The sequence below is a fragment of the Lytechinus variegatus genome, chromosome 1 (genome assembly GCF_018143015.1).
Source record: "Lytechinus variegatus isolate NC3 chromosome 1, Lvar_3.0, whole genome shotgun sequence".
In the NCBI taxonomy this organism is placed as follows: Eukaryota; Metazoa; Echinodermata; class Echinoidea; order Temnopleuroida; family Toxopneustidae; genus Lytechinus; species Lytechinus variegatus.
Window position 1 is genome coordinate 92,743,809 of NC_054740.1, and position 26,716 is coordinate 92,770,524.

Consider the following 26,716-nt stretch of genomic DNA (forward strand, 5'->3'; position numbering starts at 1 on the left):
TATTATTTGTTATCCGATTTTGATGAAATTTCCGGCATTTTACTTAGTGAATTCTTCTCTATTTATTAAGATATAAATAATTTCAGCCCGGACCATCCCTTTAAACTTATAAGATTTTAGCCATGACGAATCCCCATGTTTAGCTTATTGCACATGTTACATATCCCTGCATCATGAGAATATGGTTAGAATACATCCATTTGATGGACGTACCAGGATCATAAACAAAGTCATCAATTGACGACACTGGCGCTAATGCTGGGGGGGGGGGGTCATGAATATCATAGCATCTTTGTTGTACAAAATATAGGCCTATATACACTCTAAATTACAGGGATTTAAAATAAGTCCAGATGGACTGTATAGTTAGGGACCAAACGATTTCTGGATTTAGTTTTAATCCTAAATACTTAAATTTAAATCTCAAATGATTTAAATTTAAATCTTTCGAGATTTGAAAATGAATCTTAAGGATTCAAACTAAATCCGGAATTCGATTGGTCCCCAACTACAGTCCATCTGGACTTATTTTAAATCCCTGTAATCTAGAGTGTATACGATATAATTCAAGGTTAAATGGGTTACTGATGACATTGGTTAAATCAGAGGGGCACTGCAGGTTATTTGAGGTTATCACAGCGATGAATTACCACACACTACAATAATAACATCCGTTTATAGAAGACTGTGCATCACATTAATTCCATAACAATTTAATAATTGGGCAAATATGTTTTTTTTCAAAATGTTGAATGCTGCATCATCTCCCAGCATTGGCGGCGGAAGCCCCAAATTTTAGGAGGGGACAACCCAAAAAATTTTGACAAGTAAAAAAAAAAAAAAAAAAAAAGGGTTCAACCCAAAAATTTTAAGGGGGGACATAAGAAAATAAATTGACAAGCAAAAAAAAAAAAAAAGGTCATCAACTACAAATTTAGGGGGACCGTCCCCCCCTCCTCAAATTTAGGGGGGACACGTCCCCCTGTCCCCCCGCTTCCGCCGCCTATGTCTCCCAGTATACTTAAAGATTATTCAAAATCTATCCTTTCTCCATTTTTTCCATTTAATTTACATGATGTGCTACGTTTTTTTGGAAGTATATTGTGGCCTGTGACGGCCTATAAAAAGAACCCCTATTCCCAACAATCATGATCCCATTTATTTTCATTCTTTTTCATCTTTAAAGGAGAATGAAACATTTGAAACAAAGCTTGTGTGAAAACAGAAAAATCAAAGAAATAGATCAACGAAAGTTTGAGAAAAAAGGCAAATAATGAGAAAGTTATTCAATTCAATTCAATTCAACTTATTCACATCCATTAAGAGAAAAATATACAGCATACAATATTATATGAACAATAAAAACAATACATAAACAAATCAATATAATTCCAAAATAGAAAAAGTAAGACCAACATGCGGTGGATGTGCATTTAAATATTGCGATCACTAATGCTATGGAGTTCCTAAAATTTGCAATGTGACAAAGATGTGTGATGTCACTTGTGAACAACTCTCCCCATTACTTCAGTTTATATTTCACTTAAACTGCCTCTTTTATCCCCTTTTATCACATCCATAGGCGGATCCAGGGGGGCCCCGAGGGGCCCGCCCCCCCCCCCCCTATTGGCGGAGCAAAAAAAAAGAAAAAAGGAAAAAAGAAAGGAAAAAAAGAAAAGGAAGGGAAAAGAGAGGAGAAAAGAAGAAAGGCAAACATAAGAGGAGGAACATGATTAAATAAAATAATATGAGGGGAAGACTTTGAAAATATTTTTTTTTAAATCTATTTGTTAGGATACAAAACTTTCGCTCGCGCTTCGCGCCTTATTGTCTTTTAGGGTATTTGCATATCTTGCTCAATATGGAGCTTGAAATATCAAACTTTGAAGTCAATATACAAAACATATTTCAGCTGGGAAATTGAACTTTCATTATTTTGTTTGATTTACAAATTGATTTAAAAAAAGTGCTCTGTAAAAATGTCTGTGTTATGGTCTGAACACTATCATTTTCTGCTTGCGCTGCGCGCTCGCAAAATTTGAATTTTCAGGTACCTATTATTTTCCTGTATTCCATAAAGTTCTCAAAAAGTTCCCTATTCAGGTCAGATTGTTAAAACGTATCAGCTAGCGCCGCACGCTAGCATTTTGATTAGTCGGTTATGTATATCCCAATATTAATTCTAAATCAAACTACTTTGATGACAGTTTATCAAAAAATTCGGCTCGCGATTTCTGCTCGCATTGATAGATATAATGCCTCTTATGCATAATTACAAAGTGCTTTAAATGTCAAGTTTTCAGGCCATAATGTTAACAGATTTCACGCTCTCATGCTTAGGAAGAGAAATAGGAAGATGGTCATCATTTTCATATGACGACATAATGCCCTCATAGAATGTCCCGGTCCTATGTAAAAACTCAAAGTAATAATAATAAAATACATCAGCTCTTTTTTAACTGTGATCCATCACAATTCACAATTTTCCCACAAAGTGTTTGCATTACAGAGCTAAAATTCACCCTTTGTTAGATCGGAATATCATATATTTTTAGCTCGCGCTTTGCTCTCGCTTTATTGATTTTCATGATAAGAAAGTTACTTAGAATACCCAAATTCTAGGTCGAAATCTAAAACACACGTTAATTCAGATACGCAGATTGTTCTCTATTTAAATCATTATCCAGTTTCAGATCACAATATCAAAAAGTGTCTGCTCGCGGATAAATAACTTATCCTTTTCATGATAAAACATGAATAGTGTGTCCAGAATTTTTCCGCTCGCGCGCATCAATAAAATACTTAGAGTCCTTCCAAGATTACAAAAAGTGCTTAGCATTTCATTATTCAGGTAAAAAAGGTCAAAATTTTTCAGCTCGCGCTTCGCGCTCCGATATTTGAATGTTGAAATATGTAAAGTCTTCATGGCTAAATGCAAGCAGTCCATAACAGGTACAATTTTGAGCAGTTCAAAACGTATACACAAAATTTCTGCTCGCGCTCTGCGCTCGCATTATTTATGTAAGGAAGATCACCACTTACTCATCCTTTTCATGATTTACAATACTAATTGAATAGAGTGTCTTGTTCAGCAGGTCTAAATCTCGAAATTTTTTGCTCACGCTTCGTGCTCGCATGTTTAATTATATACCTATTCAGTTAAGTTACAAAACGTGCTAAGAATTTCCATTCCTTAGGTAAAAATGTCAAAAAATTTCGGCTCGCGCTCGCATTATTTGATTTTTTAAAATGTGTAACGTCTTCATGGCTAACTGCAAGCAAGTATCTAACAGTACTTTTTCCATCACTTCATTTCTGCTCACTCTTTACGTTCGTAGTAATTATTAACTTGCATACACATCTTTTTTTTCAGGAAAACAAACATTTCCCAGAATGTTCAAAATTTTAGGAAAAAGTACATAAGATTTCCAAAAAAATTTAGCTCACGCTTTGCGCTCGCATTATACAAATAAGGGTTATGGTATTATACATTTATGTTTATAAGAATAAATCTAAAAAGTGACCATTTAGGACTACCCCTTCAAAGAAAAAAAAAATCCCGGCAAAAATCATATTCGAGCGGCCGATCGGGGAAAATATGGCTGAAAAAAATTCCGGGCCCCCCTATTGGCGAAGGCTGGATCCGCCCCTGACATCTATCAGTAGATCACGTGTTCTTTCTATAGAATGGCATGTAATACAGGTTTTTAAAGAATGCATCATGGATAAAGAGTTTGTATCACCATCAGAAAAAGCAAAAAGATACATTTTGGAGGCCTTTTATAGTCCATCAAAGGGAAAGTTGTTCACATGTGACATCACACATCCTTGTCGCATTGCCATGCAATGAGAGGATCTCCATGGCATTAGTGATTGTAATATTCAAATGCTCATAACTTTCTCATTATTTGTCCGATTTTTCTCAAATTTTCTTTGTTCTTATCCTTTATTTTTTTTAGACAAAAGCCAACCTGTTCCAATGGTTTCATTCCCCTTTACCCAGTGAGCAAATGAGTTTTCATTGAACGAATTTAATCAATATGGACCGTTTAATAACCATTTGCTGTTTATATTTCCTTAGTTCCTTTTCTTCTTGTATCTAATTTATTAATAATTTACCTTTATCATCCTCTGTAATTCTGTAATATAATCATGATCCTTCGCGTAGTATGGGGTGGCCCTCAACCCCCCCGACCCCCGGGTTTGCAAAAATGGGGTGTTGAAGAGGAAGGAAAAGAAAAGGGGGCAAAAAGGAGGGAAAGAAGAAGAGAAAGAGAAAAAAGGGGAAGAAAGAGAGAAGGGAAAAAAAGAAAAAGGAAGGGAGACCAAATTGATGTTCGACCGTGGGGGAGGGCGCTAAAATTCTCGAATTATGGTTGAAAGAAAAATTCGGCCCCCCCCCTTATAGGCTGGATCCGCGCCCTGTGGCCCTGTACGTGGAAGACCAGTGATTTATTTAATGAACGTCTTCATTGTATATATTGTGTAATTTCACATATTTTTTTGTATAAAGCTGAACAGGCTACTCTGGATAAAGATTTGAAATAAATGAATAAGAGAAGATACATCTCGAAAATGTATATTTCGGGCGCGGCGCACGTGGTGCGGTGATTGTTGACCTTTGACCTTAGCCCTAGAATTGGATTAGGTTGTGAAATGGCGGACAGACGACGTCGGAGAAGAGTTCGGCTTGATGACAGTGAAACCAAGGAAGGGGATGACATTGTAAATAGCTCAGGAGATGTAAGTGTGGTTGCAACGCTTCAAGAATTTACTTTAGTCAGTAATTAGTTGTCAATTTCACATTTTGGTACATGTCCGGACTACGATCCCGGTGCCAGTATGTTCGATCGCTACACTGCCTACAGACCGTACGAAGTGAGTGTGGAGTGTTGCCTCACCGACAGGGTGCGTGCATGAAGCCATTGCCATTGCCATTGCCATTGCCATTACATCAATGGGTGATTTCAAGTACGGTGTTCAGTGTTGGTGTTGAGAGTGTAGAAATGCCGCTGAACTGGGCTCCATCACCGAGGAATGATACTGACTGCGTTATCGATAGCACATGACGTCACGCCTCTGCCTGGGCCTGGCTCTGCGCTGCGCTACTATTGATTGAGTATTGTATCTGAAGTGAATGACTGAAATTTACGCGAGAAGTCTCAACGACGAAAATGAAATCGGAGAGAAATGCATTGATTTCTCATCGTAAAGAATACAAATGCTTTGATTAATTCAAGAATTAGGCCTAATAAAAATTCATAATTCATAAAAATATAAAAGCTCTAGGCCTATAAATTTGTACTCATCTAAAGTTGTGTAAGCTAATTTTACTGGGATATTTCATCGTGTTCGTGAGCTTGAGATTACCAACACCCATAGGTTATATCATAACCTTGTTCATTGAGTGCCAACACCAAACTTGAAATCATGATTTTCTCAATCCCTGGGGATTGGTGTTGGAGAATGGGGAAATTGCACTTAGATCGTCAACACCAGCCGCAGTGCTGGGTTCAGCAGACGACATCCTTCAACACGAACTGCCGGAAATACGTCATATTTCCGAGGTCAATCCCAACACCAGCCTGATTTCAAGTACAGTGTTGTGACTGGTGTTGGTGTTGTCACAACACCAACACCAGATTTCAACACCGTACTTGAAATCACCCAATGCATTGCCAATGACTTGCCTTTACAATTGCATACGTTACGGTAAATATAAACTGCAGGGGCCTGTCTCTCAACACCGTCATAAGACATAATATTAATATGTCTAACTACTTTACTTAACTGGCATGATCAGAGATAGTGCAGTGAGCTACTTCATACTCAAAGCTCATAATAGTCATAGGCGGATCTGGGGGGGGGGGGCCCTTTTGGTGGAGCAAAAAAAAAGGGGAAGAAAAAAAAAGAAGAAAATAAATAAAACTTAAAGAAGGGGAAACAAAGTCAAAGGAGGAAAACTGAAGAGGGAATGTAAGAGGAGGGAGACGAATGATTGAAAATAATGTCAGGGGAAGACTTGGAAAATTATACGTTTCATGTCACTTTATTAGGGTTAGTTTAAGTTGGAACATTTTTGAAAAAAATGGCTGTAAAATCTAAATAGATTTTATTCGAGAAACAATCAATGTATCAGCTTATTAAGACTAAGGGCTTCAAATATACCCCATAAATATTTTAACTTTGATGGTTAATGAAAAAATCCACCTTGAACAAGACCATCGCAAGCGTTCCAACTTACCATACGGGGTAAGTTGAACATGGTATGGGGTAGCTTAGAGGACTCAGTGATCATATTTTTTATGATTTTGATATTGTCATTTGATCACTGAGCCTAGACAAGGCAGGCTATGCCAGTGTGGAGACGATCGTAGTCCAGAAGGGAATTCCCTTCATATTTAACATTAGAAATAGTGGTCCATACATAGACCAAAATTTTATTAAATTGCATACCTTTATACACCTACATGTACATGTAATGCATATAAAGGTATGATAGTTTCCCCCCACAAAATAAGAAAAATTAGAGATTTCTTACCAGACCGATGACATGTATCCATATTGTAAACACTGCGAGTCAATAGGCTTGACCCTTGAACCCGCTCCGATATGACGTACACGTACGTAGCTTCGATGTGCTGTATTACCAAGTGCTGTTTTAAAGAAAAATTCAGATTAAAAATGTTTTTTATTAAAAAAAATAAAAAATTTGAATATTGATCGTAAATAATATTATTACAATAATAAATATTTACAATCAATATTTTTTTAAATTAAAAACATTTTAAATAAAATTTTGGTCTATGTATGGACCACTAGTTCTAATGTTAAATATGAAGGGAATTCCCTTCTGGACTACGATCTTTACACTGGCATTGCCTGCCTTGTCTATGCTCAGTGATCAAATGACAATATTAAAATCATAAAAAATATGATCTCTGAGTCCTTTATGCTAGTATGGGGGGGGGGCACTCGACCAAAAAAGTAGTAGGTATGTGCCGCGGGAGAGACAAAAAACGGGGGCCTTGGTGCAGGCTTATTGTAAAAAGGAGGGTCCTCGGAACGGGCTTCGGAACTACAAATGTTTGTGAAAATGGGGGTCCTTGGAACGGGTCGCCTGCGTGTGCATCCAAATGGAACGGGCATACGTGCATGCAGCTAGCCCGGCGCATGGATGACGGGTGCACCAGAGGTGATGGTCGGACAGTGCTCTGCGGCCGCTTTTCACCAAAATTGTGGCTCAACGCAAAGCTTTGGAGCAGATATCTTCTTTTTTCTCGATAAGAAGAAAATGCTATGCTTTGGAGCGGCCTTCTTTGTTCTTTTTCTCAATAAGACAAAAATGCTATGCCTTGGAACGGAAATGTGAGTGTAAAAATGGGGGTCCTCTCTGCGGCACATACCCATTATGCATTATATACTGAGTGTCCCCCCCTCCCCCCCCTGGTATGGGGCAAGTTGGAACACTGCATTCTTCCAACTGTAATATTACATGGTTTTAGCCTATTTGCTTTATTGTTTTCAAGTTGAAAATCTTAAAGGTGTGTATTCTGATTTGTTGAACTTCATGTTTTCTATTATACAGCCACTCATGCGAGCTGACTGTGTAGTAGAATTCCGGGTACATGTATTTGTGTGTTTTTGATTTTACATGGAGTTAATTGTATTCAGCAATTTTATGTAACTGCATCAAATTTACATAACAAAAATTAATTGTTTATATTTTTTAATTAATTAATTATGCAAAAAGCATATGAAATTTGCCCTAAATGTATAACTCTATTTATTTAAGTAGTGGATACTATTTTTTGTGAGAGTATAAATTTTTACATTTATAACAAATATCTACGAAAAAATTGCAAGAATATAAGTATGTATTTTTTGTTTCTGAAATTTGTATTTCTGTTTTTTTTTCAAACCTTTTTTTTCCTGATGAACTTTGTGAGGGACCCTTTTTTGCGATCATAAATAGCATAAAATAAATCCATTTGAACCGATAAAAGTAAAAATAATCATACATGATTTTTGGTTGAAACACAAATCAGTTTTTTTTTCCATTTTTGGGTCCGACATGCACGTACATGTATGAAATGTTGCGGAATATCGAAATCGCACACCCGGGCATCACAAATTTGGTCTCAAATGATGCGCAAGACTTGAAAGTAAAAAGTCATAGAGTGGTGCGGTCAAAAAATTTCGCACAATGGCGTAGTGACAAAATTTGTCAAGGGGGGCCGCCCAAATTGACCCCCCCCAGTTTGATAAGGGTTAATATTGCACTAGGGCCCAACATTAGGGCTTAAATGCACACTCGTACATGTACCTAACTGAGAAACCAAACAAGCATGGCTTTCAGAAGAGTGTGAAATACATTTTTCTCATATCCAATGTTTTTTTAAGGCTCTGTAAAATGTCTGTTTTATGGTGTAAATACCATTTGCAGCTTTTTGCGCTGTGTGCTTGCATTATTTGGTTTGCCAATTAGGCCTAGATATTATCTTTGTTTATTCCATAAGATTCTTTATTAATTCTGTAACAAACTAGAAGAAAGAATGTCAAACAGTGTTTGTAGTTCATTCTCTCTGCATTTTCAATGCATTCTTAGCATTCTTAGTGTTCTTAAAACATACCAGCAGAGCATTCAAAACATATTGAAGGTGATGAGAGAGCTGTATATGTATACCGGGGAATAAAAACTTGACCAGCTGATGGTCCTACATACATGTAGGTCATTTCATTCCAGCCGATACTACTTGATTCAGAATACATGTAAGTGGGATGGGGGCTCAAGGGAATGTACATCCTTATGATGATTATTATGGTTGGTAATAATTAAATCTTATTGCCTTAATTTTTATTCATCTCTGGGTTTTGTTTTCATTTGTCACACTGTCTACAGGAGAGTGACACAATCTTAGATGAAGATGATGAATCTGATTATGCCAGTGCAGATGAAGTGGAACCTTCAGCAAGTACTAATCAACAATTAGAAGACAATGATAAGGTAGGCAGACATATCTCAAGGCAGAAGAAACAAGTCCAAGGTGATAGCAGATAATGGCCCTTATTCTGACATGGAGAGTAATTCAAACTTTGGTTCAAAGTTGTGGTTAACTACGTACATGTAACACACAAATATAAATAGTACAAGTTGAATTCATCAGCTCTTTTGATATGTTTTCTGGAAGTATACATGTAATTATTATAGAAAACCTTCAAAATAGCACAATTAAAGAATAAAGCAAGCATAAGAAAGAAATAAACTTCAGTCCGGTCAAGATGTTACAGCTGTTATTCAGGCTTGAGCCCTTGACCAAAACAACTCTGAGTTGGGGATGTGAGAGGAATGATGTAGTGGATAAGTTGTTGAATCATTCTGTATATCAAACATATTTATGCCTTTGGAGTCTTGGAAAGCAAAAGTTCATTGACTTACCTCATATCGTCTTTCCATCTTGACTATAGGCGCTGCTTTTCTGACGGCGGCAGCGTCAACTTCAAATCTCAACCAAAGATTAAGTTTTTGAAATGACAGTATAACTTAGAATAGAAAGTATATGGACCTACATGTAGGTCATGAAACTTGGACATAAGGTTAATCAAGTATTACTGAACATCCTGCCTGAGTTTCAGGTCATATGACCAAGGTCAAAGGTCATTTAGGATCAATGAACTTAGACCACGTTGGGGGAGTCGGTATCGAAATCTTAACCTAAGCTTTTGAAATGTCATAACTTAGAAAGTATATGGACCTAGTTCATGAAAGTTGGTCATAAGCGTAATCAAATAATACTGAAGATCCTTCCTGAGTTTCAAGTCATATGACCAAGGTCAAAAGCCATTTAGGGTCAATGAACTTTGGCCAAGTTGGGGGTATTTGATGAATTACCCTCATAACTTTGAAAGTTTATGGATCTGATTTATAAAACCTGGACGTAAAGAGTAATCAAGTACCACTGAACATCCTGTGCGAGTTTCAGGATATATGACCAAGGTCAAAGTTCATTTAAGGTCTATGAACTTTGGCCTTTGGGGGTATTTGTTGAATTACCATCATGTACGAGTTTCAGGTCACGTGACCAAGGTCAAACTTCATTTAAGGTCAATGATCTTTGGCCATTTGGGGGGTATTCATTGAATTACCATTATAACTCTGAAATATTATAGGTCTAGTCCATAAAACTTGGACATATTAGTAATCAAGTATAACTCAACATCTTGTGTGAGTTTCAGGTCACATGATCAAGGTCAAAGGTCATTAAGGTCAATGAACTTGGGCCATGTTGGAGGTAATTGAATTGCTGTCATAACTGTCAAAAATTGTGTATTGGTGTAATCAAGTATCACTGACAAGTCTTAGATCACATGATCAAGGTAAAATATCATTTAGAGTCAGTGGAGCTAGTATTGTATCATTACAATGTATATGAATGGTGTTTTTTTAGAATAATTATTGTATAGTAAGTTTTCAAAGTCAGCACTGCTGCTATATTGAATCGCGTAATGGAGGTGAGATTGTTTAAGTGATACAATTTCTTTTTTTGAGGCAAGAAAAAGGACCCCAAAGGTGAAGCCAAGAGTTTTTTTTTGTTCTTTTGTTTTTGCTAACCAGGCCGATTAAATGTTAATTCCAGTTTATTAATAGTGTTTAAACTTTTTCGAAATAAACATAATGAGGACCTACTTGTAGTTTTTACTATTCTATGACAAACAACTACATGTACTTGTAATTAGGTGCATATATGTGTACTTGATATGATTCCTGCTATTGATATAATTTGGAATGAAGAGATTAATATACAGCTGTATTTGACTTCTGAGTAAGTACATGTAGTACAATTGGAATTCATTTGCTATTTTACTTACATGTAACTCTTCATTTTTGTAAGACAAATTATTTGTTATTTTTAAGGAGAATTTATGTTTCTATTCTATTTTACTTCATCTTGACTAGGAGATAGCGGCAGAGCCAATATCTCTTGAAGATATAGCAAGGACAGAAGACCAGCCTGGAGAAAAAGGGGAAACACTGAATCCTCCAACTAAAGATGAAACAGAATCTCCTCCCAATTCTTCTACTTTGGAGGATAATCTTGCATCTGGTCCTACCGATACTCCTTCAGATACTGTGGAGGCTCAAGATGTGCCTGAACCACAACCTGCAAAGACAACACCTGATGCTCTTCATGAAACCACCGTAGAAGAGCAAGTGCCAGAAGAACCAGAAGCACCTGGGGCTAATGAAGTTTTACAAACGGAAGTTGCTGGAGAATCTATTAGTACTCCTGCAGTTGAAGGAACCCAGGAAGATACTAGTCGTGATGCCTCCATAAATGGTCAGTTATAGCTTTGTTTATTCAGTAGGAAATATACCTGTAGGTACAAGAATAAAGTAGGCTCACATGGATGTGTCTTATGAAGTAAGATTTTTTCGTCAAATCCACTTTTATTAATTAGATTTCCCATCCTAAGTCTAAACATTACAATTGATGAGAGTTGTGAAATTTTGAAATTCCATGTATGCCTTTATTTGTGTATATCTATGAATCACTGTGTGTAGTGTCAGAATGTGTATGTATACCTTTTTCTTCACAGTACAACAAGAACCAGACAAAGGAGAGCAGCTGGAAAATACCGTTCCAGAAAATAGATTAGAACCAGAGAAAGATGAAGGTGTTGAACAATTAGAAGAAAAAGTAGAAGAGGCTTATCCAAGCAACAAAGACGTCACCCAGGATGAAAACGTAGAGGTGGATCAACGTATACCTGAAGAGGAGGAAGAGATACAAGAGAGAGATGTTGGCGATGAAAGGATATCAGTTGGGGAAGACAGTAGAGAATTAAATGAGAATGAAGAAAAATTGGAGGATGGAGAGATAGAAAAAGAAGAAGAGCTGGAAGAAGGAGAGATAGAAGAAGAAGATCTTGAAGAGGGAGAGATTCGCGATGAGGATGAAGATGTGGAAGATGCTCCGGATGAAGAACGACAGAGTGGAGATGGAGAGGTATGCAGATAATAATTACATAGCTTATAGAAAAGTAGGGTAGGAACACTTGAAAAGCACATAAATTCATGATTAATTTTTTTTTCTTCAGACAGGGTTGTCTCTTCAGTACATAAAAAACTGCTTTTTGAAAGAGCCCTGTACAATGATAATGAAGTACATGTATGTTGAATATATTGATTTATAAATGTCTTTATCCGGTGTGTTGGGATGTGGTTAATTTTCAGCGATTTGATTTTGTATTTGGGGCATAAATGTACATGCAACTTTATTTCACTGAGATACTTGGCTAGGTCTCGTAGGAGTGGTTAACATGGGTATCAAATTACTTTCAATATCTTTCTCTTACACTGTCTTGCCTGTGAACAACCATGCATTATCATAATGTAATGCACATAAATGCTGTTGCATGCAAATTTAAATAATTACATTGTTTGACAATGACAGTGTTGAAAATATTAACACTGAAGTGGTCTATCAAAGAGATATTCACTTACTATCTTTGTTGAACTATAGATCAACATGATTTTCCTTGAAAACTAATTTTATTTTCTAGGAAGCACCCCAGGATCTGGATGATGATGAAGATAGAAAGAATCCTCAGTTTGTGCCAAGGAAAGGACCCTATTATATGCATGATAGCAGGACAATGAGTGATGATGAAGAGAAGGAACAAGAAACCAAGTAAGGGAGCACATTGATAAAGACTATTCAAAATTAAATTATTCCATTTTAATTTATAATCCGGTATGTGCAGCTCACTTCTACTTGTTTTTTAATCGACAGATAAGAGAACTTCAGATTTTGTTATGTAATGAATTGTTGATAAGGAGGGTTAGTCTTTTTTGTTTCTTTCTCTTGAATCCTCAGGCCAAAGGAGAAGAAGAAGCTATGGCAGAATGAGGATCGCTGGAGACATGATAGATTCGTTGAAGAAGATCAAGCCCCCAAGTCCAGTCAAGAGCTACGCGATATTTATGGGATGGACATAAGGAGGAAGAAGCTAGAAGATGTACCAATGCCTACCAGGGGGCGTGGCAGGGGGCGCGGCAGAGGAAGAGGACGGGGTAGAGGGAGAGGAAGGGGATTTAGGAGGAGAGATGATGAAGATGAGGATAGTGAGGGGTGGACCGAGTCAAGGCCGAGAAGGTAGAAATCTTTTGTACTTGTGTTACAGACAGGATTGAAGATTCCAGTAATCTTTAATAAACTAAGTACTATTACAGTATAATGGTAAAATTCATGCCATGTCAGATATTTTCTCCTGGATTTTCTGCTCCAAAGCATGAACATGGTCACAGACAGCAAGCTCACAGAGAGCAGCATTATAAATTTTTATATGTGAACTACAATGCACCCTATGTTTCAAACAAAGCATTCTTTCTCTCAGTCGAATCATGAATACAATTTGTTCAAAATTTTGAACTTCAATATAAAAAAATATTGGTAAAATGAACCTGCCTCGAACAATCTAGAGATTTGGACTTAGTGAGACATCGTGAGGAGGGAAGAGGGGGCCTGGGAGGCCCCTCCCCCAGCCTAATTAGGGTCAAGATAGGTCTGAAGGAGAAAATTTGGTTGAAAAGATGGAAAAATGCTATTGGGATCATGTTGTGCAAATGGGTAACTGAAGCAGGTATAATGGTTTACTTTCAACATAATAGACTTGTAGATTATAAAGTTACATGAACATAGCACCACTGCATTTTTTATGTAGTTTTAATGAAGTTTATTTCCTTATTTTTAGGCCTGTCTACAACAGAGAACCTGAGCCTCCATCCAGAGATAACCTGCAAAAAGAAGAGGAGTGGCCAAGTCTACCAAAGCAAGAAAGTAAAACAGTGCCAAAGAAGACTATTCGCTCCCAGACACAAAACAGTTCCTGGGCTATGGAAGCAGAGCAGGAAGAAGCCAGGCAAAACTCTAGAGAATCTTACAGGGAAGAGGAACAAGGGTATGATGACAGCTACTCAAAAGAGAGATATGCTGATGATAGGGGACGGAGTGATAACAGGAGGATAGGGAGAGGGCGAGGTTACCGTGGAAATCGTCGAGGGTACCAAGAGGAGCGGAGTGAACAGCAAGAGCAGCGGAGTGCAGATAGGGGTGAAGGGGATAGCAACGATTATGAGAGACAATGGGGCTTCAAGGCTCCGGAAGGATCCAGAAGAACTGGTCGAATCAGTGGTCGGGGAGACAGCAGAAGTGCCGAAGAGCGGGCACATGATGCTTACCTTGAGAGACAGAATCGTAGAAACGAACGCTACAGAAACAATACTTCAACAACAGAATTCAATCGTGATGATTATGAACGCACTGGTCGACAAAGTAAGCGTGAACCAGACTATGGGTCTGAGAGGAGAGACCGTCAGCAGGATGATGTTAGGAGAGATAATTTTTATGACAAAAGAGAACAAGATATCAATAAAGGACACAAGCAACAATGGGTTAATAGCAATTATAGATCAGAACCAGCAAGTTCTGGTGGACGCTATAGACAAGATTATAATCAACAGGATGAGAGATACGAGACTAGGTATGAACAACGGAATACTCGAAATGATCATAGGGACAGAAGATATGAAAGTCAGGATGCCAGACATGATACACAGGAAACATATTCAGATAAAAGGAGGCAAGGTTCTGACTATAGAGATAACCGCCGGCATGAAACATCACATAGAGCAGGTGGACGGGCCCCATCCTCGGAGGATGTTGAAGAAAGCCGAACTGGAGAACCTGTGAGAGAAGTAGAAAGGGAAGAGAGCCAACCACGCAGGCAGCGAGAGAGCAAAGCCTATTCAAGGGATCGTCGTCAAAGAAGTACAAGGCAGGAGAGCAAGGAAGCCCCTGTAGAGCAGATTGAAGAACAGGAGATGGAAGGGCTGAGGAATCTAGTGAAAGAACTTAAGGTTTCCATTCAGGATAACACTGCCTGGAGTCATGGTGATCAAGATGTACAGTCCAAACTAGAAACAATGCCTGTTATTGAACCTGTGGGAGTAGAAGGTAATGTAATGTTTTAGTTGGTCTGTGTGGATGTCTAATTCGGTGGATTCACAATATGGTGCACGATCTACATGTATCGGTTGCAACGAACAGGCCAAATATGTAACTTCGGGTCAACATTGCGCAGGTCTAGGCAGTGCACAGTACTAGTAGACTGTGATACTTCAAAAAAGAAAACCATGTGGCATGAATGCACTATTAATGGTCTAAATTTCCCAAAGAAAAAATACGGGCTAATTTCTCTCCCACCTCCTGGACCCCATTAAACAGCATATCCGGTCGAGCTGTATCAGCCAGTGCTGAATAATCGGACGCATACATGCACTTTAGTTTTAGTGCTCAACAGATCCCTACCTTTTCTCATGAGGCATTGCGAATTTCGGCCTTTCATCTACAACCGATTGATAGCGCACTGTATTGTGAATCCTTCAAACTCTCCAGCCATACTCTTCATATTTTTCACTCTTGGCTGTAAATTGTCATTGTTGAATCTTTTCAATACGACAATAAGTTAAGTTAAAGAATAATTTTGAGAGAATGTCTTTGGAATCAAGATGAATGTTGTATACCATCATAATCTGTTTCAAGCTTTAGTAAACGGTCAGTAATACAAATCATACTCCGTTATCAGCTTACAATGTACATTCCAATCTTACAAAAGGATTATGGATTTCAATTCATTCAGTTCAATTCTTTTGAAAATTTGAAATTTGATTTTCAAAATGTATAGCACCCTTTGTTTTGATTTTTCTTTAAAAGTAAACTTAGTAATTTGATATCAGAAAATTGCATATAACGATTATAATATGATTTATATTTGCTCTTTCCATGCTTGATAATTGGTTATACATGTATATTAAGAAAAAATTAATGTTGCTTTTTTATTTGGATCAGGCACCCAATCATAAATAAATTTTCATATAAAATTGTGATATCCTTGAACATCATGTGCGAGTTTCAGTTCACATGACTAAGGTCAAAGGTTATTTAGAGTCAACAAACTTTGGTAATGTTGGGGGTATTTGTGGAATTGTCATACATGTAACTTCAAAATTTTATGGATCTAGGTCATAAACTTGGGCATAAGAGTATAACCCTGTGCGCGTTTCAGGCACATGGCCAAGATCAATGAACTCAGGCTGTGATTGGAGTATGTGTTTAATTGGCATCATAACTTAGAAAGTTTATGGATCTAGGTCATGAAACATCAACATAGGGTAATCAAGTATGAATGAATGTTATGCATATGTCTTTAGGTCATATGATCATGGTCAAAGGTCATTTTGGGTCAATGGACATAATATTTTACTATCATCTTAGTGTTTTCTTCTGTGAATAACTATTCATTAGCTGTTTTTAAATGCTGCACTGCTGCTACATCAAATTGTGTGATGCAGGCAAGACTTCCAGAGGCGTTCCACTGTTTATAAATCAGTAATGATTGGTATGGTAACATCACTGACATGTACTTTTGGTGGATTTACTAAAACTTTTCTTAAGTAGTGTGAGATAGCTAGACATAAAATATTCAAAACTCAGTAGATCATTACATGAAATTCCAACTGATTTTATGGATTTTATTAGGGCAGTAGTAATCACATTGATTGTCTTTGCTTGATTGGTCAAATCTTCAATTGCTCTTTATGTCATTGTTGTTATTCGTAGTTGCGGTTGATGGACAAGAAGAATCGCGACAGGAGAGATATGACAGGAGAGAGGTAAGATCGTAATACATATTTATTAAACTAAACCAAATTGATTATTGCAACTGTGTTTATGGTTGAATAAGTGCATAGAATATATTACTTGATAAGTGCATTGAACATTTTTTTTTCGTCATTCTATTTTAGTGTGTGTTTGTATCAGATGGAATACTGTGATACAAGTAATGTACAAATTTGCACAATTATGATTGTGTTGTGGCAATGCAGCCAATTCAAGGGTTTTTTCAATATGCAACAAGCATGAGGCACTTGTGCTGAATGCTTTTGCTTGTTATTACGTATATCCGAGATGCCTGCATCTTCAATAACATCAAAAATTTAAAAATACATGTATGCATTGTTTGTTTTATAAAACGGGTCAGCAGTATACATTTGTAGTGGAAAGGTTGTTCAAATCCCTCCAAATTGTTGAGGGATCGACTGCTTTCGATTTTGACATCACATACTTATCTAGTATGAGTGTCAAGGTAAGTGCCGGCGGCTCCAATGGCTTTTCCTTTGAAAGAACAGGTATTTCGGATGGCGTCTCAATTTTTACGTGTTACGGGTAAAATGATGCACCCAAAATGCACAGCGCTGCACAAAAAATGCATGGCTGGAAGGTTAGGTAGAATTAAAGAATGAAAATATGACTTTTATAAGTACTCACTATTGGCTACATCCTTGAATTTGCTCTTTTTGTTTTTTATAAAATGTCACTCTAGGTGATACACATAGATTAAACAAGAGCAAAGGAACATAATTATTGTTTTAAACTCATATATCACATCATAAAAAATGTAAAAATAAAATTAGGTCTTTATGTTCCTGCAGGAGGTCTTGAATGAATAATTTTGTAAAAAAATGATTGTGGTTTCTTTTTCCATTTGGGCATGAAAACATATAAATTCTATGACCAAAATTTAAGTTTCAAATTGCATGTATGCCCTTTCTTATAAATCAGCATTAATCTTTTTTTATTTGTCTACTTTCATAATCTTGACAGAGAGGGCGCCCCAAAAGGTATTCATCTCAGCGACAGAGAAGTCAAGATGGACCAGTTGGTCCAGCTGAACAACCATCTCGAGGAGGAAGAGATAGAGGTAGGAAAATATTGATAAAATGCTGTTTGCTGCCACTTAAAGTTAGTTTGCCAACTTTGCTCTCAGATACTGCATCAGTTTGCAGACGTTATGTTTACAGAAAAGGTTAGAATCAATGAAAATTAATTGGTGAATGAACAGAAAAATGAAAGTATTTAATATATCAAAGAGAGAGCGAGGCTAGAGGCACCGCTTTTCCAATGGCGGCAACGCTGGCACTGTCAACATTGAAATCTAAACAAGGTAAACAAGGTTAAGTTTTTGAAATGTCATAACTTATCTATAATGGACATAATTCATGAAAATTTTACATAAGGTTAATTAAGTATTACTGAATATCCTGCCTGAGTTTCAGGTCCCATGACCAAGGTCAAAGGTCGTTTAGGGTCAATGAATTTAGACCACGTTTTGGGAATCAACACTGAAATATTTACCAAGGTTAAATTTTTGAAATGTCAACACAACTTGGACATAAGGGTAATCAAGTATCACCGAACATACTCTGTAAGTTTGAGGTCACATAAGAAGTTGAAAGGTCATTGAAATTTTGTGAAATGTGATCAGGTTTGGAGTATTTGTTTATGAAACTTGGAATTAAATAACAGTAGATTTTCTGTGTGAGAATAAGGTCAATGAATGTTGGCTATTTTGAAGGTATTTGTTGAATTGCCAAAAAATCATAATTATGAAAGTTTATAGATGAAACATGAACATCGGGTAAATCAAGTATTAGTGATTGTCTTGCACGCGTTATAGGTTTGCAGGATTGAGGTCAAAATAGGTGAACATAGTATTTTATTATCATATGAATTGTGTATAGTGTGAATAATTATTCACGATTTGTTTTCAAAGTCAGCTCTACTGCTTTGTGTTATGCAGGTTAGACTGCTACAGGTGTTCCATTTGTACTTTGAACTATTTTGAATAATGATTAGTTGCTTGCAGTACAGGTTCTTTAGTTCTTTCTTTTTCTCAAGAAATATCTTACAGTTTTTCATCCTGTAAGAATGAGTTCTATGGCTGCCAAAACTCCATTTACCCATTTCATGTTTACATTATGCCACAATTTTGTGCTATCTAGTTAAAATGGTGATTGTGAAGCTAATCAGACTATAGAATTGTTGTATAGAGCTGTCAAATATAAGTTGTGTTATTGTCTTTCCTTCTAATCTTGAGCAGGCTACCAGAGCAGAGGGGACTACCTCGCCCATACCCCTCCCCCACAGCCCCCACCGATGACATCACCTCCTCATCATGTTCACCACCCCACCCCAGTGAGTGGAGCAGACCCCCATGTATTAGCAGGTAGTCCAGAGTCAAGGATGGTTCCACCCCCTCACCCTCCCCCTCATGATGTCATGATGCCACCACCTGACATGCATGCTGGTAAGAATGACACTTTCTCTCAAAGCATTTGCATCTTATTTTATTTACTCTTTTTCTCTATTTCTTATTTATCTGCATTTGTACCTGTCTTATTTTGTTCGTTTTGTTTCAATTTTTTCCATTCATTTTCTTTATTGTAGTTTTGTCTCTCCTGCATAGCAGAGTGAGTTTATAGGTGCCGCTTTTCCGGCAGCGTCATCAACATCAAATCTTAACGTAGGTTAAGTTTTTGAAATGTCAGCATAACATAAAAAGTATTTGGGCCTGGTTACCAAGTATTACTGAACATTCTGCCAGAGATTGAGGTCACCAAGGTTAAGTTTTTTAAATTTCATAACTGAAAGTATATGGATCTATTTCATGAAACTGGGACATAAGAGTAATTAAGCAGCAATGAACATCATGCATGAGTTTCAGGTCACATGACCAAGATCAATGAACTTTTGCCGTGTTGGGGATATTTGTTGAATTACCATCAAAACTTACATGTAGAAAGTTGATGGACCTAGTTCATGAAATGTGGACATGTGGAAATGTGGTAATCAAGTATCACTGCTTGTCTTGCACAATTCTTCAGTCACATGGTCAAGGTCAAATTCCTTTTAGGGTCAATGAATATAGTATTTTATGTTTCATATGAATATCTTTTGTGAATGAATATTCTATAGTCGTTTTCAAAGTCAGCACTGCTGCTATATTGAATCACGTAATGCAGGCAAGACTGCCAGATGCGCTCCACTTTTTCTTTTGTTTCCTTAAAAAAATCCTCTGCATTTCTAATTCATTTTTTCAGATTCCTGATAATTTGATTTTCTTTTATTTTTATCATGATGAAAAACAGAATTTAAAAAATATTCCCCCCCCAATTTAATGTGTGTTTTATTTGACTGCATATGCATTTGTACAAATTTTATTTGATTAGTTATATGCTTGAAGTTAAATTATTTCTAATGAAGGGTATATAGTTTACAAATGTATTTCAATTTTACAGTAATGCAATCAGAAATGTTTAGAAATCATGTACTAGTCAACCTTTATATAATTGAATACAAATTATATACATATATTGTGGTGAATGGCAATAATAATACTCCTATTTTATCTGTCATGCAGGTATGAGGCCTCCAGCACCAGGCGGTCACCTCCCCAGTGCAGCCTTCTTCAGTCCTAACCACCCTCCACCCCAGATGGCCCAACCTCCCCATCCCAACCAACTACCTCCTCCTCAGTTTGTAGGCGGACCTGTCATGTTTGTTGGACATCATTACCCTGTCATGGGATCACAGCAGGTGCCTCCTCCGCCTCCCCAGCAACAGGTCCCGCCTCCCCAGCAACCGGTCCCGCCCCCTCAACAGGTCCCAGTTCAGCATTACTCAACTGTGCCTCCACAGGTAGGATCTTTGCTTCCTAGAGTTGATGTTTGGGATAGATCTTTTGTTTTCCTAATTTTGTAAGAGGTGCCACTACTAAGCTGAGGAAAAATATACATCCATAGGAAAGGGGAAAAAAGTGGAGAAAAGATATTGGTATATTGATCTAAAAGTGTTTGCAATGTATGATTTTCCCTCTTTTGAATTGCATTATTCAAACTAATAAATCTATATGCTTTGTAAATTCAGATCAGTGTTCTTTGAAGAGCAAATTTATGCATTAAACTGTAACATAGAAAAGAAGATGGAAGGATGGAAATTCATTTTGTATACGCTCACCATCAGAGTGAATTAAAGTGAATTCCATTTACCCATCCTGCATGTGTTCTCAAATGCAGGTCATATGCCAAGTGAGCATCTTTTCGTTAATTACCAAATAGTTCATTAAGCTTTACAATCAAGTGAAAAGCTATCTGGCAATCAGAGGTGTGAAAGACTGGAAAGGAAGTTTGTTGAATACATTGTCAGTGGATTTTGCAAGTGTAAACTGAGAGAATGGAAACAGGGAGACATATCATATGTTGCTATGTTTTGTTCAAATGTTTTGATAAATAATTTGACAAAGGTGTATTGAAAGTCTTTCATTTTTTTCCCTCTTCGATGATAGGGTGGTCCTCCTCCAAACCGTCAACACAATCAACGACGTCCCCCTCTTCCCCAAGGACCACCTCCACCATCCCAGCCACCACCACGCCAGCCATCTTCATCACGCCCAGGTCCACCACCCCTGATGGGAGGAGATGATGCCCCTAACCTTCAAGGGGGACCACCCCTCCCAGGGGCTCAGATGGTAGGGGGAATCACCTACTACTCACCTGAGTTACAGCAGAGCATGAAGAGAGCACCACCCGCAAGAAGACAGGCCAACCCACTTCCTATTGAAGTGCCACCAGATAGAGTAAGTGAAAATATTTTAATATTGGCATATTTAATACATCTATTTGCATGACACTTTTCGGGGGTTCTGCAACTTTGTATTATAGCAAGGTTTTCATTGTTTTATTGACTGTGTTCAAAGGATCTGTTTGCAATCATGAGTCACTCGTGGGATGTTTGTTTCCATTTGCTTCAAGTAAAGCATGTGTTCTAATCATACAATATTATGCTTTTTTTTACCCCAAAACCCTATTGCCCCTTTTTTAGCCAAGTTTACTTCATTGAAATAAAGCTGTAATAACTTGTTTTAATATATCCTGTATTATGTATCAAATTATTATCATTGCTCAGGTAAGTAATAAATCCAATTGAACATATATATGTAAGTCTTAAGTAAATTGATGTTTTTATTATTTATCATTACAGGGCAGCAGACGAAGATCTGATGACCGTAGTTGATTATGAAGAAGAGCTAAGTTTCAACTGTTCTGTTTGATTATCCTCCTGGGTGATCGAATGACAGTCATGTTTTGCTGTTCTACATTTAATGATCAGATGGTAAACTTATGTATGAAGTCACCTTCAAATTTTGATAATTTGTAAAGTGATTAGTACATTTTGACATTGTAGTCTATGAGTAGTTAATAACACTTTTAGCAACCTACATACTGGCTTGCTATCTGTGGTTCGTGCACAATATGGAAAGGTTGACCATAGTATGTGTGGGCTCTGCAACAAGATTTATATTTATGCGTACCTAATTCTTGATCGCAGAGGTAGTTCTGTTAAGTAACAACAAATAAATGCTCTTGGAAGATATCCACAGTTTAAAAAAAATAGGGAAAAAAAGCCTGCAATAAAAATAGTTGGATCAGGAGAGGCACAACTCTTTATTATAATTTGTTTCTGAATACTCTGTATGTTGTAGAGTGAATTAATTTTTTGTTAGAAACACATAATCATCTTGCATTGAGAACTATAGTTAAATAAGCAGACATATTCAATACCTTGAAAAAAGTTACTGAAAATTTCATACAAATATATTTTTGAGCAATAAATAATCTAATTCCTGACTGTTTTATATGTTCTTGTGATGTGTAAAACTGAAATTAAATTCTTCTTTTGCTGTTTTTATGTTCCATGATACTTTAGTTTATGTAATGTTTTCCTGTTATCGTTCATAAGGAAATAATGAATATATTGAAAGGGTATAGCTAATTCCAGAGTGGTGCAGTCTGAAATATTATTTTCTTGGTGGTTAATCTTAGAAATTAAGAAGCTTGATAATATAACCTGAAAATTTTGTAGGTTCTTGAATGTGTTGTATTGCACTCTGCCATGAAAGGAGTCAGAGGCAATGAGTTTTAAAATCACAAGTTCTGTGTATTGAACTTAGTTCCATAGCCTGAATTTGAGTCAAAATAATTTCTAGGTGAGCACCACATATAATCTAGGTCACATTTATTTGTAGAAGAAAAATGGATATGAAATTAAATTATTATGTGAGATATATTTGTAATTTGGAATAATGTTTTTTTTATTTTTCCATTTTGGATGGTTAACTAATTAGATATGTATTTTAGTTCTCACTAAAAAAAATGCAGCGTGAAATATATGTGAGAAATAAAAGTCTGGAATCGCCCTAATTTTTCAATTCGTAAGACAAATACTTCAGTTTCTTTTATACTGCAAAAGAAGGCACAATGAAAACAAAACCAGTCTTTATTTATAACACGTTTTATTGGGTCCAAATGCAACCCATGTCGCATTTTTCTCTTCATACACTTTCTATTTTACAAGTATATGTACACACAGACAGCTTGTCAAAGTATCTGATTAGAATATATATCAAGAGTATTTCAAGAACAATATAAGCTCTGTTCCCATTGCTTACAAATGGTCCATTAGTATTCACTATAAACAATTATCCGCATTGCCGAGTCTATCTGTTCACATATTGCATGACCATTATAGACAGCGATGGGAACACAGCCCAATAGTATGCATACGCTTTGCATGAATCATGCAAAATTGTGGGTACACATGACACAATACAGGATAATGATATATAAGGAGATATGGAAGCACAGAACTGTATACAACCTTAGGATATTGATTAAGACTGCATACACTAAACTGTATACAATCTTAGGATGAGGTTAAGGACTGCATCTACTTAACTGTATACAGTCCTTATGAAAATTGATAGAACTGTATACATGTACAGTTTTAGGACAATGATTGAATGATGCATTTATATTTGCCATGTCAATTGTTACTGTTAAAAATTAATGAAATACGAAACATACAAACTGTTAGATATTGTTGGCAAGTGAAAAAAAATCCATTAATAATTTTTTTAGACAGGACTTGTTATGTGATGATTATCTTTCATGATAAGAATGTATTTATGCTGAATTTTAATAGTTGAACATTCTGTAGTTAAACTGTGTTATTGTTATATCATTGCATTAAATTAATAACATTGGAAATACAAGTTAAGTTTTTGCCAGAAAAAAAATGGCAGATGCGAAAAGAAAAACATGATTGATGTTTGATCGTATAGTTTTCAAGGGAAAAACTTGCTTTTATGATAAATCTGTTATATCTTAGATTTGTAGTTTTCATTGAAACAGTTAACTGAAAGGCAAATACAATAAAAATAGAAAGAAATCACCTTTCTGTTGGTGGGTCGGGTTTTTTTTCAAATGCAAGATATATTAGGACGGATTCTGAAAAGTTGTTTAAACTGGAAAGATGGTAGGTAATGAGTATTTGGAAATGACATTTAATTTAAGGGATTTCAGATTGACAATGATTTTTAAACCTTAGAAAATAACAATAGCAAGGTCTGAAGTACCTAATAAAATAGTGATATGATTACTTATTTTGAAGTTTTATCAATAGTGTAAAAAAGAAGTTTTTGAAGAGTTCAAAACATTTCCTCTTAAAAATTGTTTCTTATTAAAGTGTTCATAGTTTCAGAATAAGTGTAAAAATAGGTTATTAGAGAGGAAATGTATATTCAGTCATATTAACATTGTAATCTTCAGCCTATGAGAGAAGATATAAAACAGATAAGAAATATCTTCTTTAAGTATTTTATTTATCTTATATTAGTTATTATAGTTGTGTGCTTACTTTTATACCAGATCATTTTACTTTTTTTTCTTTTCCCTCTATCAATAATTCATTCATGTTTTAAGTATTTGTTTAACCTTAAATCTTCACATACTTCTGTGTATAATTTTGAAAATGTTACCTTTTTTGTAAATCTTAAAATATGTTAAAAGTCAACATGATTTCAAAGGTTAAAAGAATATGAATCATTTATACCATACTCTTGTTGATGTTTCATGTCTTGTTTTTTCTTTTTTATTATTGTGACAGCTTGATGATCATGGTTGTCATGAATTGAAAGTGGAGTATAAACACGAGAATTCTGTGATAATATGAGAGAAACAATATGATATATTTGGATGGAGGGTATCAACACGAATTGGGAGGAATGAGAACATGAAAGAAAGTAAGACAGAAAGAAAGAAAGAGAGAGTAAGAAAAGAAAGGAAGAAAAAAAGGGCACTGTAAGAGAGATAGAAAAAAAAACAGGAGATAAGTGAGGAGGAAATCACATCTGAAGAAGAGAGGCATGTTTCAGTTATATAACTAAATTCTAAAACTTCTGTAGTAATATGACAATAGATTTCGTCCAACATTTTAAAAAATCTCACAGAAGTTCACTGTCCACACACAAGTCTTAGTAGCAACATTTGTTGATATCTGGTAACAGCAATGTAGCCATTGAATGGGACGTGTCATTTCAGAGAATGCAAAAGAAAAAAGCAAAAGAAGTCTCGGGATTTCCATATTTTTTAACCTAATTCACTCACCTAGCAAACTATTCCCCAATTCAAAATGGGTTAGTTATTAGACAAATGATGAAAGAACGACTCATTCTCTATTCTTAACTCTTTCTACATCACTGTCACTATCAGAATACTCTTTATGTCAGCAAGCTTAAGTACATGCGCTAATAATGCTATGAAATGACATCTGTACCTACACTAGATACACGTCTTAGCTGTATTTAGCTGAATAAAAGCTGGGAAAATGGTATGACAGAGTAATACACATCAATTTCATGTGGCACATCTCTTAAATACGCAAATTTGAATATAATATGCATAAATATTGAATATTTCAATGAACACAAGTAACGCATAACAACTTATAAAGTTCTCATTACCTATTCAGATGATATATTGGGCAATGTGTTATAGTGCATGTAGTAGTATTGTCTTTGCTAATGTGATCTCATAATTTATGTAAATACAAACTGCAGACATCATATTTGGAATAGTTTGTATGAATTTTGATGTAGTACAAACAGGTAATGAAAGGTATAAAGGGTAGTGATAATACAAATTTGGAATAAGTGCTCATCTCGGATGATTCATGAGTAATTTTTTTTATTTGTTTTAATCTTCCTTATTAAAATACTTCTTGTTAGTATTCATTGCAAATTCCATGTCTTTGCTTTTGTTTATAAAACCTAACTCATTTTCATTTCCATTATAAATAAAGACTCTTGGATTCATACCTTTTACTTTAGTTTATGCGGAAAAAATCAACTGCCTCCTATATGATTTTAAAGTTATCCTAGTTGTTTAAGTAGTTTTTAGATGTAGGTCATACACACATCTATTATGGATACCAATATGAACTATATGGTAACATGAAATAGATTACATTTTGCTTAAATTTGCATAATTACTAAGTGCTGAATAAATTAAAAATCTATTGAATGAAAAAGAAAAAAAATCTCATATGATAGTTTCAAAGTACAAAGTATAAGTTCTTAGCAAATACTTGGCAACATTGTTACAGTCTACATAAAGAAGTTGAATAAATTAAATAAAAAGCAGATTACAAGAAAAGTAATGATCTTGGTTTTTTTATGCCATGAAAAAGGTGTAAGTCACCAGCCATTCTGTAATATGAATAACAAGATATCATCTCTTACAGGCGACAGCTGTATTTCATCTTTCATGTTGAGATATACTGTATAATGGGTGTGCCGTGGTCTAGTGGTTCTGACTCGACTTTCAAAAAGACCGTTATTGGTTCAAATCCTAGCAATGCCATGTTTTCCTTCAGCAAGAAATTTATCCACACTCTGCTGCACTTGACCCAGGTGAGGT

General features: G+C 35.9%; 1 protein-coding gene across 1 annotated transcript; it reads left to right on the forward strand.

Annotated features, from left to right (window-relative positions):
• Nucleotides 1-4,608: 4,608 nt before the first annotated feature.
• LOC121428796 (protein CASC3-like) lies at nucleotides 4,609-26,471 on the forward strand. Its single transcript, XM_041625634.1, has 13 exons — nucleotides 4,609-4,743; nucleotides 8,903-9,007; nucleotides 10,958-11,339; nucleotides 11,599-12,008; nucleotides 12,565-12,692; nucleotides 12,879-13,157; nucleotides 13,756-15,017; nucleotides 16,683-16,735; nucleotides 17,727-17,823; nucleotides 19,003-19,209; nucleotides 20,323-20,600; nucleotides 21,247-21,537; nucleotides 21,942-26,471. Exons 1-13 carry the CDS (start codon nucleotides 4,657-4,659, stop codon nucleotides 21,972-21,974), a joined length of 3,612 nt encoding a protein of 1,203 aa, XP_041481568.1. The 5' UTR covers nucleotides 4,609-4,656; the 3' UTR covers nucleotides 21,975-26,471.
• Nucleotides 26,472-26,716: the final 245 nt, after the last annotated feature.